The 19,265-nt window shown below is 30.5% G+C and overlaps 1 protein-coding gene across 1 annotated transcript in view; it reads right to left on the reverse strand.

Moving 5' to 3' along the window:
- Nucleotides 1-19,265, reverse strand: part of LOC148274106 (uncharacterized) — a 126,225-nt gene that overhangs the window by 48,883 nt on the left and 58,077 nt on the right. Inside the window, exon 3 of the mRNA XM_088237617.1 lies at nucleotides 714-850. Coding sequence (XP_088093743.1) covers nucleotides 714-850 — 137 coding nt within the window. The remainder of the gene's footprint in view (nucleotides 1-713; nucleotides 851-19,265) is intronic.

The raw sequence follows: 19,265 nt of genomic DNA on the forward strand, positions 1-19,265 counted from the left end.
TAAACATACTTCCCAGATACACAAATTCTTCTACCTGATTCAGATTATCTCCATTCACACTGATCTCAAATTTAGTTGTACTTTCATCCCATTCAAAAACCATTGCTTTCGATTTATCAACATTCAAAAACAAATCGCTTTTCTTGCATACATCGTAGACCTAAATAAGAGACGGATCTTAAATAGAGAAATTCAAGTGGAGATATATTAATCTAGCTGTGTGGTAGTTGGCGCATTTGTTTACCATTTATAATGTCCCGGGGTCAATTCCTGGCAGGGGAAACCCAAAATATTTATTTCAAGGGTTGTTTTAACTATAGTATTTTATTGTTCTGAAGCGTAAAACTGATCATTGTGATCGAAAATATATTTATGTAGCAAACTACAACGAATAAAAATGCACAAAATTAAGTTTACCGATATACAGAACAGGCTGTGCCATGTTAGATGGAGACCATCATAAATAGAGAACACTCCGTTTTCATTTTACATTAATTGGCTTTATATAGATTCCCTGTTATTAAGTATGTATATTATTTTTTTGCAATAAATTTATAATAAATAAATAATATATGAAACAAATATCCCTGGAGCTCATGCCATGTAATAAAAACAATAATCTAAAATCGGAATGACACTACAAAACGTCGAACATCGGAGATGTTTTAGGAAAAAGGGATAAAATAAAATTGGATTACAACTTTTTTATTTACCTGTACAATATCCCCATGAACGTGGCCATTAGCTGTGAAGGTAAGGTGACACAGAAAGGGTAGTCTACCCTCAATCGGCTTTCCTAGTTTCAGCTCATAAGTCTTCCCAACATCTCCGTAGTAGGTGCGATTACAAACTGGAAAAAACAAACAAGATTAATCCCCCTTTTCATACGCCGAAATAAGGGTTTACTGGGATTATTTGGAGATGAAATAAATCGTCTCTCATTTAATATTAACCAGTTGCACAAAACGGATTTGGGTAAGATTTATTTATTTGATTTGTTTTAGATTCAAATATTTCCACTGCAAATAAATAATTTAATAAAAACAAATACAATGTTACTACGGAAAGCTCTGCAAAATTTACATTAATGCATCTCATAATATCGTATCTCCAGACGTACCTATTCGGTCACACGTCTAAATTTTGAGTTATGAATGCAGTAAAACTACTTCTTTTTTTTAACAAGAAAACACGTATGTTTTTGATTTTTTGAGTGAGATATGCCACAAAAAAAAGTGTATTGCATTAAAAAACTTATTATGAAAATCCATATTACTTAAATGCAGTAGGTAATCGTTTTTACTAGCTTATTGCTAAGTGTTGTCAATCTTTTTGTATCAGTAACCATTGTCAAAGTGACCTGTAACACTGACGAATAATAATTATAGACTTTCCATACTAACTACATCTAAGACATGGCAAATATTGCGATGCCCTCAACAATAAAAAAAAATGATAGCAAATCATGATACACGTGCAATCATTGATGTACGAAAGAAATATAAAAGAATCTTTAGTTGGTATTTATTTCTATGAAGCTCGTAACTATAGATTTGACACTGGCTGGCATTTGCACAAAATTTCAAAAATGTTTTAAAAAATTAATGACTTATTATAATTATCTACTTTTTGCATAAATTGGGTTGTATTTACGAATAACACGATACAGTTCAGTTTTCCATAGTCAACTTATGTATTTTTTCATCACAGAAGGCGGCATATTTCTGCGTAGCATTACGTCTGAGCATGATATAAGTCAATTAGAGAATGAAGGTACGGTAGGTAATTACCCGCGAATCGATGTACGAAAAGGTTTTCCAACCATTAAATAACTTATCTTCATCATCATTTCTTTTCCGCACCTAATGATGCACAGGGCACTGCATTGGTACACCAATTGCAGCGTATCTCGGTATTTTTTTTACATGAAGGTAAGATGATTAGTCTTACGCTTCAGTAATAATAAGCTGCAATTTTTTTTGAAAATACAATATAAATTGTAAAAAATATCAGTGTAGCATTAAAAAATGTTATTTGAATACTTTTGGTATTGACAGTTTATATTATGGTTTATAAATAGTTTTAAAATACTGTGTTCTGAATAGGGTTGCGGTCTCGTGGCCTAGTATCTCGGTCTCACGGCTCAAAGGTCTGTGGTTCGAACCCCTCTCTATCCAAACTTTATTCCCATTTTCTAATAGTGAGATATTTAGGTAAATCATAAGAACGTTATTTTTCATTTAAAAAAATATATAAACATTTATGCTTTACTGTGAAATAAACAAAAAAAATTCTTTGTTTTGTACAATTTATAAACTATCATAGTTCCTTATGATAAAAATATCAATAAAAGTGTTCTCTCTCCTTTTTTTATATTAAAATTCCAATATCCGATCAAAGACCGGGGATGATTTAGTCATCATATTAAATGAAAATTGCCTCACAAGGTCTAGGGTTTTAATTAAATTTTTTGCACCTGTCTGTAGTTCTTTCAGGTAATAATTTACGAGTATCTCTGGAAGGTTTTACCAAACTGTACTTGAGAACAAAGATAAACCCGACTTTAAAAGTATAACAAAAACAGTTTTTTTTGTACAGCAGAGGAAGCTTATTGGTATTTTTTTATTAATTAACAATAATAAACTGTAAAAAGAAGTTTATTTAAAAAACCTAAAAATTTTCTTTTAAATTTCCATTTTCACTTCTTTCATGTTTTAATGCCGTTTTCGATTAATTTATAGTTCATTACATTTTTAAAAAAATATATTGACATTTATCATGATATAACAAATGGAAACAAAAAATATAACTGTGTTTCTTAAATCAATTGCCTAATCTTTATTATTTTTGTGTGTGTAAATTAATTTTAGTTTATTTTATTACTTCTGACATATTCTTATTTTCTCTTTTCTTTATAAACAATTGGTTTCTTATTTTTAACTCAATTTTATTTCATTAACTCAATCTTAATTTTTATCTTTCACTTAATCTTTATTATTTCTTAAATTTATCAAATTAAGCTAGACATTTATTTTATACAGTTTATGAAAGATGGTGGAGTTCTATAATTGAGGATATGTATAAAAAATGTTACCAACGCTTTATTACAAATCACATGTATTTTATTAATCCTTGTTGAACTTCCAAATAAAACGAGTAAAAATTAAAAAAAAAAAAACATTTATTGATTATTTATTCGTATTTATAACATTACAGAGTATTTTATTCATTCGCAATACATTAAAAAATAAACATAACAGATTGGTTAAATATATTTTAAAAAGTCATGTTAAATGGATATAAATTTAACAATTTAGAATTTGCCGTCCAGAGAGAAAATTCGTTATCATACCTTTAACACCCGGTACGTAAGACAATGCATCGGTTAGCTAAATGACTAATGATAAATATGGTTCTGGTTCCGTGGCTAGTGTCACGGATTCACGCATCAGAGGTCCAAGGTTCAAACCCTATCCCTATCACAAATTAGTTCTCATTTTCAAAAAACTAAAAAACCTCTAAAATTAAAATATTTTGTAAATCATCAGAACTAAAATATTATTTTCTTCATAAAAAAATGCAGCGCATATCTGTTACATGAAAGTAAGGTGACAAGTCTTACGCTTAGCTTATCAGCCCAGAGGCTGTGTTTCCGACCTTGCCATGAATCGAATCCGGGATTTCAAGTATGGAAGATGAATAGCGTAACCACTACACTCCTAGGCAAACTTTTCTCAATTCAATATTTTTTCTAAGCCAACATTATATCAACATGGAGAAAGAATGTTTAAAGAAATATGCGTACTCACGGTATTATAGGGTGAAGGAAGGTATAGTGGTGATACAGGTAATATGGTGATAAAGTACAGCTTTGATAACTAAATAGCCATGCAGTATATAGCTCTGAAATTTTTATTATAGATGGACAACAGACCTAAATCATTATGATTTAAGATTGACAGTTTTTGCACCGTTGGTATAACGTAATATAACAATATGTATTTTGTCAACTTTCAGATTTACACCCTGTGATATTTATTTTAATCAGAATAGTATACTACATATTCAGTACAAAATAAATTGGCAGCTGTCAAAAGTTTTTATTTGGTTGTACCTTAAATAAAATGAAAGAATGTTAAAATATTTTTCCACGTATTTTAGGACTTACAAAATTGTGATTTAAATTTTATTTTAATATAAAAATTAAACATAGATTTTCATTTAAAACATTGGTGAAGTAAAAAAATATGCAACAATTTAATAAACAATGCTCTATGTACACATACCACCGCAGATTAAAAACATAATATCACTTTTAAAGGAAAAAATAGAGATTCAAATCTCGTTGTACATACAAATGTTTAAAATTTTACAATGAGTCACATGAAGAAATAAAAGGTAGACAGCCTAACAATATTTGAAATCAGTATATAAAAATATGTTCATGGTGGATTTTGATGCAGTTTAATGTTAATATTAGTTATTTAGGACGCAAAATAGGCAAACAAGGTATGTTGTGGGCGCAACTACTGGCACCATTGACATATAAATACACATAGACATGCCCTGAGCCCTCAAAAATGATGACACTGAACTCATGCCCAAACGCTTAGTCTCATACCTAACGCGTATTTAGTCGTTCTTTGACCTCCAGCCAGGCGTGACGTTTAGAATCAAAACTTGCATGTGTCAAGAGAACATTGTGAAAGAGATTGTGTAACTTTTCATGGGTAAATATTTTTTTATAAATGATTAATAAAGCTTAAAACAAATAAAAAATATTCAAATGTATTTTTTTTTTTTGTAAATGTCAAACTCTCTTCTCTACTCCTAGTGGCTCTTCTTAGTTAGTAGGTTGCACTGATATATGTACATTTTTAAGATATATTAAACGTGTGTTAATATAATTTTTACATTTCCCAAAACCCAGTGAAAATAAATAAATGGGTCGAAATTATAAGGAATTTAAGGTAAGAATCTGATTGGGATCCACCAAAAACGAATGTTGTTTGTTAACGTCAAAAGACAATCTTTTTTATCTACCAAAAATGAGCATCTTTCAACTTTTGGTAGCATATGCATGATTGTTGAATGTAGCCTGTGAAATTAAAAAAATATTTGTATTTGTTCTATCATTTACTTAAAAATTCCATTTTTTCGTTGATTTTGCCGTACGCAATTTTCATATAAATTGTACCGAGTGAACCGAGAGAATAATTACTTTTTGTTGAACCCAAATATAGTATTTACAAATGAAGTCAGAGATAAACTTCGGAGCCGGATGGACGTCGCGTCGCTATTGTTGATACATCGACCTACGAAAAATGTGTTTTTGTGCATCGTTTATAATACCTAACTCACGCGTGCTCGATACCCTACTGCCTGTAATGAAGATCTTTTCTTTCTTTCTTCTGCAGCTTTATTTTCTTCACTGCTGAATAAAGGCCTCTTCCAAACGTCTCCATTTCTTCCTATCACCCGATTTCATCATCCACGTTTTACCGGCAATAGAGGCAATGTCGTCGACCCATCTTTTCTGTGGCCTTCCAACACTTCTTTTGTTTGCCTATGGTCTCCACTTTATTATTCTGGGTGTCCACCTGCCATCATTTTGTCTCGCCAAGTGCCCTGTTCACTGCAATTTTTATTTCTGTTTCTTAATGAAGATCTTACAAACTAAAATATACCATTAATAAAAAACTTTGTTATGAACGCACTTAATAAAGCATAAATTAATAAGTCATAAAATTAAAAGTCTTAAATTTAATTTTGTCGATAATTTGATCAGGAACCATCGTGCCCCTAGGGCTATAAAATTGATCGCGCAAGTTAGAAGGCGCTCACGAAAATTAAATTGAGTTAGTTTATTAAATTAATAAAAAATAGACGCTATTTCAATATCATTAGGCGAAAGCACTTCTACAGTTGGTTTAGTAAACTAATTGGAATATTTTCTTTTGACGGTCCACGTAGGAGTGTTTGTTTAGGACCCAAAACGTGTTAGTCACTGAATATTTATATGTATAGGTAAAGGGTGACGCCACAATCAATGGTCACCCTTTGATGGTCCATCGGTGAATTGAGGCGTGAAGCAGAAGGAAAATGTAATTTAGAAAATGTTCCCGTAAGAATTTGAGCACATATTGTCTGCCGTGATATCATTGTTGTCCAAAATTAGGGTTGCTACCCTTCCTTATGGAAAAGCACCCGAAATAAATTATAAATTTCTGTAGTTATTATCCTTTCACGTAGGTGCCTAATGGTTATTCAAAGATTCACCTTTACACGTGTAAACATTCGTGTATTTAAATTACTTTATTTCTTTATTTATGTATTCTTCAATATAGTGTTCCCTCAGATGTTACAATAATAAAAAATGCCATATTATTCTTATTTTCATAAAAAGAAATTCAATATTATTTACAACATTGCCACAATATTTTGTTTTTTAATTTTCAAACGTACATATTAAAATACATTTAGTTTACGCTGTCCCTCTCCAAAAAGATTTTTTATCCCTAAAAATGTTTAATTTGGCTTTAATTATTGGATAAAATCTCCTTATTCAATAATTCAATCCCATTCCAAGATGATAATAAAAATAGGCAATAAAAAAAGAAAAATAACAATGAACATAATTTTTTTTAACTTTTTAAAATATTTATCGTATTCTTCCAGTAGAATTTATTTAAATTAAAAATAAAATGTTTACCCACACACTATCCATCACATTGTGGGATTTTTTTTTGGTGTTAATATAAAAGTTTTTTTTTGTATTTGTAACTCGTGTTAAATGCAGAGGAAAATAAAAAATAAAAGAAAATATATTTATTTGTGTTTTTAATAATTTTTATTTATTTATTTGACTTTATCTAGATGCATGTTTGTACATCGGCGTATTTCTTTCTAACTGGTTTTTTTAAACTAGGAATAATAATTTAATTCCATAGAATGGATGAAAGTGTGTGATGAAAAACGTAATTTTTATTTATCAATGCGTTGGCTTACCATGCAAGAAATCTCGGGTTCGATTCTTGACACAGTCAAAATTAAATGTTTTTTTCCTTTTTCACTAGAATATTTCATAATCCCGAGACTGGCATCAGATGCGTAAGACTGATGCAGAAAATGTCATACTATCCCTGGATTGGCAACTAAAGCGTAAGATTAATCTCCCTACCTTCCCTGTAACAAAAATGATCCAGATACGCCACAATTGGGGTACCAATACAATACTTTATTCACATCTGGGTACGGGTTGGGAAATAATGGTTTTTTGTAAGGTAAATTTTAACAAACCGATGGCAGCTACGTAAAGAAGAGCTGTTTAAAAATGGTTTTGTTCACCTAGGTTACAACTCTAAAGCTATTAATTTGAATTTTAAATTATACTTTTAAAAAAATTTTTTAGAGTGCCATTTGAAAATTGTGTCAACCATCAACGTATTTTGAGATTTCTGAGCTACTTAAAAAAGGATCGAAGTCTTTGAAATGTGGTGGTACAGGAGAAAATTAAAAATCTCCTGGGTGGTCAGAGTCCGAAATGATGACTTTCTCCGACGGATAAAAAAAGGTAAAGAGATACTGAAGACCAGAAAGAAAAGAAAACTTCCGTTCTTTGGGCATGTGATGAGGGACAAAATATAGAACATTTTACAATTCATTCGACAGGGAAGGATTGAAAGAAGACGCAGTGTAGGTAGAAGGCGCATCTCTTGGCTAAAGAACTTGCGCGACTGGTTTCATTGCAGCACTCAGCCCTTGTTCAGGGCAGCTGCCAACAACAAAGTGAGAATTGCTACGATAATTTCCAACCACTACTGGGAGAGGAAAGAAAAGAAGAAGAAGATTAAAATTTTAAATAAAGGAATTTATAGTTAAGGTAATTGTCTACAAGTTACTGTTAAAAAGGGAAATTCGAAATTTTGTGCAATACGATAGTATACGTAGCTGCCATCGAAACGATAGATTTTACCAACATTTTGTTAACCGTGAAGTTTTGTTTTTCCATATAAAAGTTTTCATCATAAAGTAATACTTTTACCAATCTGTTTACTTGCAAGAAAATAAAACAGAACATTTGATATTCATACAATAATGCCTTCAAAATGCTTTCCCATATTAAATTACCTAAATGCCTATAAAATGCTTTATTTTTCCATATTGTTATTCTAGCCTTCTACTTCTCCATATAATATACTCGTCAAGGAACCTCACACGCTTTGTACAAGAAAATAATGACTTTCCACACAAAGCCGTTAATGGCTATATTTCCGCAGCATTTATTCCGCTTTCAATTTTTCTTCCCCATATTATGAATGATTTATTTAATTATGTTTACATTGTAAAACCGATTTCTTTTTGTCATTTTCAAAAAACCAGTTGTTTTAACCAAAAACATAATTATTAAAAAATCTTCTATCCCGAATCTAAAAACGCGATATACCTACCCGCATATATATATTTTTAAGTATCGGTCCACTGATTCATTTAAAGCTCCGATCTGTCGGTTGCGAAATAATAATGTGATGTTCCTTAATCAGCTCAGCACAAACTATGATGGCTTGTAATGCCCCGATTGTGTCGCACTATAAGCTCGAGACAAGATCTGGACTTTTTGGGTGTAAGTCTTTCTAGATCAAAACAATCACTAAGATAGACTAGTAATTTTTTTTTTTTTTGTCCTAGATTTAATTTTCTTAAGTTGTATTTTATTTCAATTGTACCTGTATATATTATAATGAAATGTATTTTCAATATTTAAAGCATTAACTTGGTGGTTAAACATTTACTTAATATTATTGAATAAACCACTTACCGACTTTTCTATGTCTACCAGTTTCGAGACCTCCTTCCAGCCCCTCTCTTTTTTTTACTTTTTCTCAAACAACATAAAATATTTTCATAATCTAATGTGCATGTTTGTCCCAATCAGTTCATGGGCTTATTAACATGCATGTCGTGTTGGTTTTAAATGTTTGCGCAACAACTATGGTGAAGGTGTATGGTGGGTTTTGCATGTTGGTTTAATGGGTGTCCTGACAAAGAGACGGCAACGTCTTGAAACCGGTAGACACAGAGAAGTCGGTAAGTGGTTAAATACAAATATTTTATAAAATTTTATATAATGTATTTTCCATTGTTAAATGGACTAAATAAGTCCAAAAATAAATAAATAAATTTGGATCAGCTGCACCACAAAAAGTTAAGTCAAATAAAGTAAAATATAAATCGTTGTTTTTTATTCAGTAAACTGGACGAAATGAGTTATTTTGTCTTACTTATTTAATACAAACCATTTTGTTCATTTTTACGAAAACCCAACAATCATCGAGCGTTAAACTTAATTTAACAATTTGTCCATAGTCAATATTATAAAAAGCAAGATAATCAGATTTCCAATTCTCGTGAATGAAATTTTGGATTCAAATGGGGTTTTTTATCTTCATATTTATTTAATTCAAAACCTTTATACGTTCTTTTATATAAAACACTCAAGCGTAGCAAGATGCTTGTGTTTAGAGAGGGAGTTTTTTATACATTTTTTCAAGTAATTTTTTCAAAAGATCAAAAATATTAATTAGCGTTCCTTAACCTCTACCTGGTTAAAGCATATAGTGTCCAAAAATAGCCTCGATGCATCTCTATTGGCTACCAGCTCCTGTGCGTTCTCCCAAGCCAGGTTCGCGTCACGTAGTTCAAGGACGTCGAGAACCGAGTCGAGAGCCTTGGAAAGTAGGCAAGCGTGGTCAAGTCAACCGTATCGCCTCAGCTTGATGATAGTTGTCACCAAAAATTGCTGCTTCCGTTCTATTATTACTTCATATCTTACAAAGTTAAACCTCCGCACACCCAAGATTCATCTGAGACCCATTCTCAAAATTAATAGTTTTGTGCTTTGGGCCCTAGTGAGGTGACACGATGTGCATCTGTAGAGAATAATATATGTTATGCAGGCGTTATATAGGCGGCATTTAGTTTTCAATGAATAAATATTAGATCTACAGACAGCCATTATACTGTTGAATGTGGCACCTGCTACTCGTAGCCGCACTTCCAGTTATTATTGAAAGCTGCCATTTTCTGTAACGTATTTTTTTATATATTTTTTATTCAGATAGCAAATGAAAATACAATGTTACAACCAAATACATTTTTTACATTAATTAAATACATATATTTACATTAACGTTTCCCATTACGTAAAAGAAATAAATAGTTATTGTGTCTATAATGGGGAGTGACGTCTTACAATAGTTTATTTTACGAGTTTTTAAATTAATAATATTTTTAGGATAACATATATAATTTAGAAAAAAATATATAAACGAAGTTTTTAATCAGTGTTACATAAAGAAGAATTAAAAATGTAAATTTCTACTTCATTCTTAAATATATTGTTTTCCTGACCGTTCTTTTTATTATCTTTGTTCATATTATTAAAAAAAATATTCCTCAGTGAGTATAATGATGTTTAATAATAATAATAAGAATACTCCCAGGTATTTGAAACTAGGCAGTCAAATTTATATTTCATGTTGACTTTGCTGAGATTGGAGCAAGATAAGCGAAAGTGCTAATCACTATACCACGATCTGAACAAAGTGAATTTGTGTTGTGTAAAGGATCACAAAATTGAAAATATGTTTAAGTTTTTCGTAAAAACTAAATTAGATACATATTATTTTAAGGGAAAAGGGCTGTTTCTACGGATCATCACCTTTTTCAGTCAGACCGTTTCGATTAACGTGGCCCAAGGTGTAATTTTTGTTCCCAACAAATTTATCTGTATAAGGTATTCAGGCACCCAAAAGTAATATGCGGTTCCGATTGGAGTCCGGAGAACCATATAACTGTAGTTCGAAGGTGAAAATTAGACTCCCAATGGCGTTAAATAAATTCTCAATATCAATAGAGAACGCAAAATCATTTTGCGTCTTAAGCCGAGTTGAAATTTGATAATTCCCAACTCAATTAGAAACGGCAAATTTCATTATAAGCCCCGACTAAGGTCGTCACTGACACATTACGGTGTGAGCTGTCATTTAGCAAAAACTTATTTTTCGTACCTTCCTTTGCTGATTTAGCTTTTAATTTGAACAGCGGCAAAAATATTTAATCAAGGGATCGTACTTTTGAAACTTATATATTTTCAAAATAAAATGAGCCAATTTTTTTAGCATCTTCAGAGGTACCGCGGGAATGAAAATTTGAAACACAATACGTCACAATAAAATTTAAATTATTCGGAGCTCAGGAGTTAGTATAGCCAAAATCATACATTAATAAACTTTGTACATTTCAAATACATGTTCAAAACATTCAAATTTATTCAGTTTCTTAGTGGAAGTTCATTGTAATTATATCATATGTTTATTAATGACAAGGTGACATTGTATTTCTATGGTATTAGAATTTGAAAGAAAAATATTAAGAAAGATATTTGGTGCGGTCAACCAAAACGGAGTCTGGAGGAGACGGTTTAATCATAAATTAGAGGCACTGTATGGCAAACCCAACATTGCACAATTCATTAAAATAAGAAGATTACAATGGTTGGGCCATGTGCACAGAATGAATGATAACCGTACCTCAAAAAACATGCTTATACTACTCCGGAAGGCGGACGAAGCAGAGGCAGACCACAATTAAGATGGCTGGATAATGTGGAAAGTGACATTAGAGCGATTGGCCTGACGAACTGGAGAAGAGCCGCGGGGTGCAGGTACGGATGGAGACAAATTCTGGAGGAGGCCAGGACCCACAACGGGCTGTAGCGCCACTGATGATGATGACATTGTATTTCACGTAGTTAATTAGACCAATGACTCTCGCAATTTCGTCCAACGGGCATTTTCTTTAATATTTTAATAACTACGCTGTGAAATTAAAATATGTGTTTGGGGAAGATATTTTTAAAATTACTAATTATGTTTATTTAATATATTTTTAGAAAATGACAAAGTTTTATTACAATCAAAATTTATTAAATAAAAAAGGAAAAGCGTCAATCCCTTCTAATTTTCCAATACCTTCTCAGAATTTGCTAATCACATAATGGAATTTACCCATTCTTTTGATATATATAAAATTAAAACTTTAATGCTATGTGTAACAAGTAAAGATAAAATAATTAATACCTCAGCAAATCTATAAATACAAAAAATATAGGTGCGTAGGTTTTTGCGGTCACGTTATAAATTTATTTTGGGTGATTCGTTCCGGAACGAGTCCGACTTAGACGGGATCACCCAAAAAATATACATATTGACAAGAAAGTGTGTTGAAATTTTTTTTATTAATATTATTTTATTTTAAAATTCCACACCTATTACTCTTTATATTCCCGTTAAACAAACCCCTCCTAAATTAGCTCGTCCCCTTCCTGTCAGTTTTCGTTTAGTTAATAACTAGACCCGTAAATGGAAAGGTCTGGGCTTTTCAAAATAAATGCAAGTGGTTTTATAACAAAGTATTTTATTAAATAAATTCTATCACGTTACTACACAATTTTAATGCCTTTTGAAAAAATAAAGGAAATATTAATTATTATTTATGTTTTTTTAATTTTTAAATTATTTTTATATATTTTAATTTTTAACAATTTATTCACTATCCAAAAGGTCTTAAAAACCTTAAAATTTTATACTATAATCACTATTTACTAGTAAGTAATATTGTCGGTGGAATGCAACTGGACTTTTGCAGCATTTTATACAATCCCACCCTCCAGCTAGATGTGAGTCACTGCGACCTTACTGACAGTTTGTACCAAGTCCAACTCATTAGCGTTTACGTAGCGAACCTTGGGCAACAGAATTCAACCAGCTAGGGAAAGGTAACCTCGACTGAAAAATCTACCAGAAAAAGCAACTGGAAACCACTCTGGTCATCTTTTTCCAGGAATCATTATGGCAAGTATATCTAATTAGCAGCTGTCCCGGTTGCGAAATATAAGAATAGCGTAAGACAGAGATGCACGGATGCATGCAAGGGGACCTGACATGACACCGGAAGAAGAAGATTACTATTTACCAGGTATTTTGATTGTCTAAAATACATTTTTTTTGCACCACAACAGACCAGGAGGCCCAATTACAGTAGTGACTAACAACACAGAACACCCAGGCTTAAGAAAAATTGAAGTTTAAATCGGGAATCGAACCCCGGAACCTTCCTTGAGTCATGCGTCTTTACCATTGCACAACAAAGGCCGCCGCGCCGTTGATCATCATATTTTATAAAGATAACCCAAAGAACACAAGCTTCGAAGCATTTTTTTTTTAGCTCATGTCAGCTGTAGTTTTAACAAATCTTTTATCAAAAAAATTACTCTGATATGGAACATAAATGTGGATTTAAAAAATAAATTTTTTATTCAATTTTAACATAAAAACTAGTTTTTCAACATTGTCTTACGGTATACGTCGAAGGTACTAAAATGTTATGGTTTGGAAAATCATGATTTTATTCAATAATGCAATAGGTACTTTTGTTTACATTTAACATAATATTGATTAAAATTATTTTGAAAAGTCACGTACAAATTTACTGAGCGAAATCGAAAAGGTACAGGAATCTCATTTTAATAACCTTTTCTAAAACAAGTGATAATCCTCTCGGAACCCCAAAGTATGGGGTTTGATCCTAGACATACAAACGTATACAAGAATCAATGAGTATTAAGTAAAGGCCGGCTTTGTCAACGTCCTAAATTTTATCCATATCTGTCCCTGTTTTGTTCTGAACTGAAATTGGTGGCTTGTCATTTAAAAAATATACGTTTTCTATCTTAATTTTTACAAAATTTGAACAACGTAGAAGTTGTGAAGCTTTCGATTAGATTCTCCAAATATTACCTAATAAAAAGAATTAAGATATATTTTTTGTGAATAAGGGTGGATTATTTTATTTATTTATTTATTTTGGCTAAAAAAACATTACCCAATACAATATTAAAAAAGTTTTTATCATAGCAGTTAAGATATTACAATAAGTTATTTTAAAAGAACCAATGAAATGCATACATTAGTTAAAGTATCAATGAAAAAGAAACAACAATATTTTGCTATACTGGATTCAACTCCCTGGGGAGCTGTTTATATTAAAATATTACAACAGAGATGAAAAACATTTAAGAGAAGGTAATATAGAAGTCTAGGCATCTACAGGGCTTATGACCTGTCAATGGCTGGTTTAAGCGGCCACTTTACACACTGTGTAACATTCACCATTCTGCCCATATTTGAACATCTATATTCCTTCAATTCTTTCATCTGTTGATGTTTGTAACGTTAAAGAGCTGAAACCTTTAATTATGCGAGTGAGATTCATCTAATTGAATTATTTCACCAACATACTAGGCAAGACTTCTATATTACCTTCTCTTAAATGTTCTTCATCTCTGTCGTATTATGTTAACAATTATTTTACATCAACCTCCCCGGAATCAAACCCAAGATATCAAGCATGAGGGTTAGTTTAAAAGCTATCATGTATAAATACTAGTGTTGTACAAAATTGTTTTCATTTCTTTATTCATACTCGTACTTTTTTTTCTATTTTTTTTCAGGTTCAAAATATATTTTTTTATTTATTTACCAAATTATTTTTAAAACTGTTAATACTATTTTTGTACTGTTTATCATTTCAGACTTCTTCATTTGTAAATAACTGTTAACTATTAATTTGGTTTAAATGCTTCTTTTACTTATTATACTTATCTCTGTTGTAATATGTTAAAAAAAAAAATCATAAAATCTGTAAATAAATTTTCATCATAATAAAAAGGTAAATTATACAAAATATTGGTCATGATAAGTACTTGTGTTTAAAAGGAAAGATGAAGATGAATCTAAATTATAGAAACGTTATCTAATAATAACTTTGCGCATTGAGTTTTGAATTTTTAAAAAAGAGTTTAAAAGGTACTTTATTTCTAAATGGTCTGATATAATATCAATTGGTGAAACTATTAAATTTTTCTTCGGTTCCTATTTTTGGACTAATTTACAAACGATCGAGGTGACGACAAGTGATGCGCTGTAATTGGTGTGCAAATAGTTACCTTTGTATCATAGACCATGGATAAGAATAAGTTATTAAGTATACTGAATTTAGAATAAAGCGCAGTCTACGGTTCACTAATTCACAATATGCATTGTCGACTTACTTAAAAACAAATAAAAAACAATTCCTAAATTAAAAACAACTACTGCACAACATCATTATTCTTACAGAGGAATATTTTTCTTTAATGAACTGAACAAAGATAATAAAAAGTACAGTCAGGAATACAATAAATTTAAGAAAGAAGTAAAAAATTACATTTATAATTCTTCTTTATGTAACACTGATTGAAAACATCGTTAATATCTTTTTTGTAATTTATTTATGTTATTCTAAAAATATTATTGATTAAAATAAAATAATCTATTGTAAGACATCACTCCTTATTATGTACACAAGAATTGTTTTTTTTTTACGTAATGGGAAACGTTAATGTAAATACATGTATTTGATTAATGTAAAAAATTGTATTTAGTTGTAATATTGTATTTTAATTTGTTATTGATAAATAAAAAATAAAAAATATAAAACTTAAAAATATCGCGTATTTATCTTGAGTGTGTTTATTGTTATTACTTTTGATTCTACTAAGGCGCATTTTAAAACCGGGTTGTGGTCCCGTAAACTCACGGATCAAAGGTTCAAATCTCACTCTACCATAACTTAATTCCTATTTTTTCAGCTCATGTTATTCACAACTTTAAGGAAATTGTCTAAAAATATAAATATTTAGATGAATGGGTTTAAAAGGGCGTTTTGCAGTGCTTTGTCAAGAGGTTCGATATAAATGATAAAATCAATAAGATAGTTTATTATTTTACTAAATACAGATTTTTCATTTTCGTATTTTTGTTATTATTTTATAAGAACGGAAGAATCTGTGCTTTCCGAAACGAGTAGTGCTTAAAATAAACTCAGCAAGTGTTTTTATTAATTTTGTTTTTTATCATGTTATTCCACAAAATTACCGATGGTACAATCAATAATTTATTTATTTATACTTTTACATTGTTTGTTTTCTTTTTTTTATACAGAATAATGTTCCCTCACTGGGGTGTCTCGTGCCGAAGGAAACATTTTACAAAACGTGAAACATGCCTAAGATTAGCTATTTAACAAAGTTAACATAATGATAACAATAAAAAAAAACGTAATTAATCCCATTAACCTAATTATAATTAACATATTTAACAATAAAAAACTAAAATATTCATAAAAAACATGACCAATTTATATAGACCAATAGAAAAATTTTCATTAACAGTGCACACATTTTACCTATTTGGCTTGATCCTCTCATCGATCCATGCGCAATCCACTTCCACCATCCATTTCTTAATAGCAATTTTATATTGTGAGAACTTATTAATTGTCCTTATGGATAATGGAAGTAGATTGTACACTTTAACCGAGTAGTATGCCAACCCTCTTTGACCGAAGGTTGTATTTATTTTTTTATTTTTTGCAGCATCATGGTGGAGTTTCTAGTAACTCTTATATTTGTAACGGAAGGTAGAGAATAAAGTTTACGAGCGTAAGTAACACAATTTTTACATAAAGTTGTTCGATAGATTTGACATTAAAACTTTCAAATATACTGAGGGAGCTAGTTCTAATTGGGACTCTTAAGATTATTTTAATTAAAGCTTTTTGTGCAATTATTATTTGCTTGATTAGTGTGTCATTTGCACATCCCCATTCAACTATCCCATATTCCAAAACTGATTGAGTTTTTGCGTAATATATTTTTACAAGTTCTTTTAGGCTGATTATATATCTTATATTGCGGTTTGGTGGGTTTCATTGTTTTTCCTCTTATATTTTCTGTTGTGTTTTTACCTTCTTTAATAAAAAAAATATATTTAAAAATATATTAAATAGTTTTTAAAAAGTAAATTTGGTTTTGCAATTTATTTTTAACATGATCAATTTGATTAGTCCATCTTAAATTCCCATATATAAATTCCCAAATATTTAATTGAATCTACTCTGTCCTAATATAGGTCGTAAAACGTACGTCACTTAAACAAAATACCCGTGTTTAATTTAAAAAATGGGATAAATTATCTTATTTTTCCCCACAAGTTCAGCGATCGGCTTTTATCCAAATTACTTTTTGTTCATAAGCCCTTGAAATTTTGGTTGCATACCTTTGTAAATGAAAGCGATAAAACTCATCTCATTTTTCACACGACACATAGCTTTTCTTGCTCAGTATTTATGGAGTTAGTTAAACAAGAAAGTACATTACGTTCCCCACGCAGCTAAGCTGGATAATATCTCTCCTTCACCGGAAGCTCCATCTTTTGAGCGACATCCGTATTAATTGCTTTCTGCCTGCAGATTTATCACAATCTGTCAACCGAAGTATCGAAGAAAATTGGGGGTATGAGACAAAATGACTTTTCAATGATTTAAACGTGAATTCGGGCGTTATTGTGGTACATTCCCTGTTATCAATTCTCAAGAAGCTGCTCCCGTATCTTGGAACTAGGGGATGGATTCAAATATGAGCGTCACGTTTTGAGAAATACCGTAGGTGCTCAGCGGCGTGGCGCGTACGTACTATGAAGTAAATAGAAATCTAGATGTGGATAGCATAGGATAAATAAGACCAAAAACAAACGAAGCAAATCGTGAATACAATATGTTAGATAAGAATAACTAACAAAAATTAAAGAAATACAACTAAAATTACTATCAGTTTTTATTTTAAAAAGTTGTGGCTTTTAACTAGGTATAACATCAATACAACATTTCACGTGCGAGCTTAAAATTAATATTTTTCAATTTCACACAAAAAAAATAACTTTCATAATTTGAAATATGATTTATTCTTTAAAACAATTTTAGTTTAGAAATCATATAGTTTTTAGCGATATGGAATTACATTGTATAATTTTATTCAGTTTATGTTTTTTTGATCAATAAAATGTTCAAAAAAATGTTGATTCTATTTATTTATTTATAGAGTTTGAATGATGATTCTGAAACACGAGACATTAAAATTTCAGAGTGAATTATTTTTTATTACCTTTTTTCTGCCACGTTTCTCTGCAGAAAGGTCCAAAATGCTTAAAAATCCCTCTTTAAATTCCATCTCCGTAAAAATAATTAAAAAAGGAAACCTATTGGCCTCCCAACGTAAAAACCTGCGCAATTTTTTGCCGAGTTTTTAATTACGTTTTCGTAAGTTTACGCATACATAATCGTAAATCTCATTTCACCGCAAAGATTTCGATATAAAGTATCGCCAACGGCGGCAACCTTTTACGAAAGAAAAACAAAAATGTCCACAAACTTGTTTGTGAATGCAAATTATATTCTAACAACAATCATATCTCATTTAACTCTGAGGCTTCGGGTTTAAGGGAATTTTTCCCTGATGTTCAAGTTTATTCAAATTCTTTTTCCCTGAAATGTAAATCCGGCGCTACTTCGTAGGTGAATATTTAATACACTTTTAAGATGGAAAATTCTGTTTGTAGGCTTCAGTCATATAAAATATTCATTTCGATATTTCAAAGTACAGAATCATAAACTCCGAATATACGCTTGTTTAAACACGTTTTTGTTTATTATTTCCGTTCGTTTGTTTAGTGACACGAGTAAAATTCTATGTTTTATCTGCTGAAATGTGTTTAAAAGCATCCGTTTTCAAATTTATATTTTAAAATAAAGGGGTCATGTCGATTATTTTATGTATTATTTTATTTGAATGACCGAACATAAAGTTCGGCATAATTATATTGGTTGTTAAACATCAATGTCAAATATTGAAGACTTCATCCTACATAATTATTTCTCGTAAAAATGACAAATACAAAACAACTCCACTTACAGTTATTTTAATAATAACAAAATAACTCCGTCTATGCAATCATTAACACTAATTTATAATATCTGATTACAAGTGTACATGATTTGATAGAGCATACACTGTTTATTGATATGACTATTGACTTTGCCAGGTAGGAAAATGTGATCAATATAATTTATAGAAAATTATCGTTTTACCTAATGCGTGATGAAAAGATGACACTCTTCTGTTTTTAGAAGAAAAAAACCCATATTAATTTCACGGTTAGATTAAGATTTTGCCACTTATTTTGATAGCATAAATATGTTGTTTAGTGCTATTAGCAACTTATTTCAGTTCTCAAATCTAATTTACAGGACGGTTGCAATAAAGCGCC

This window comes from Micrasema longulum, unplaced genomic scaffold (assembly GCF_059751315.1).
Source record: "Micrasema longulum isolate JH-2025_06_02 unplaced genomic scaffold, ASM5975131v1 h1tg001758l, whole genome shotgun sequence".
Classification (NCBI taxonomy): domain Eukaryota; kingdom Metazoa; phylum Arthropoda; class Insecta; order Trichoptera; family Brachycentridae; genus Micrasema; species Micrasema longulum.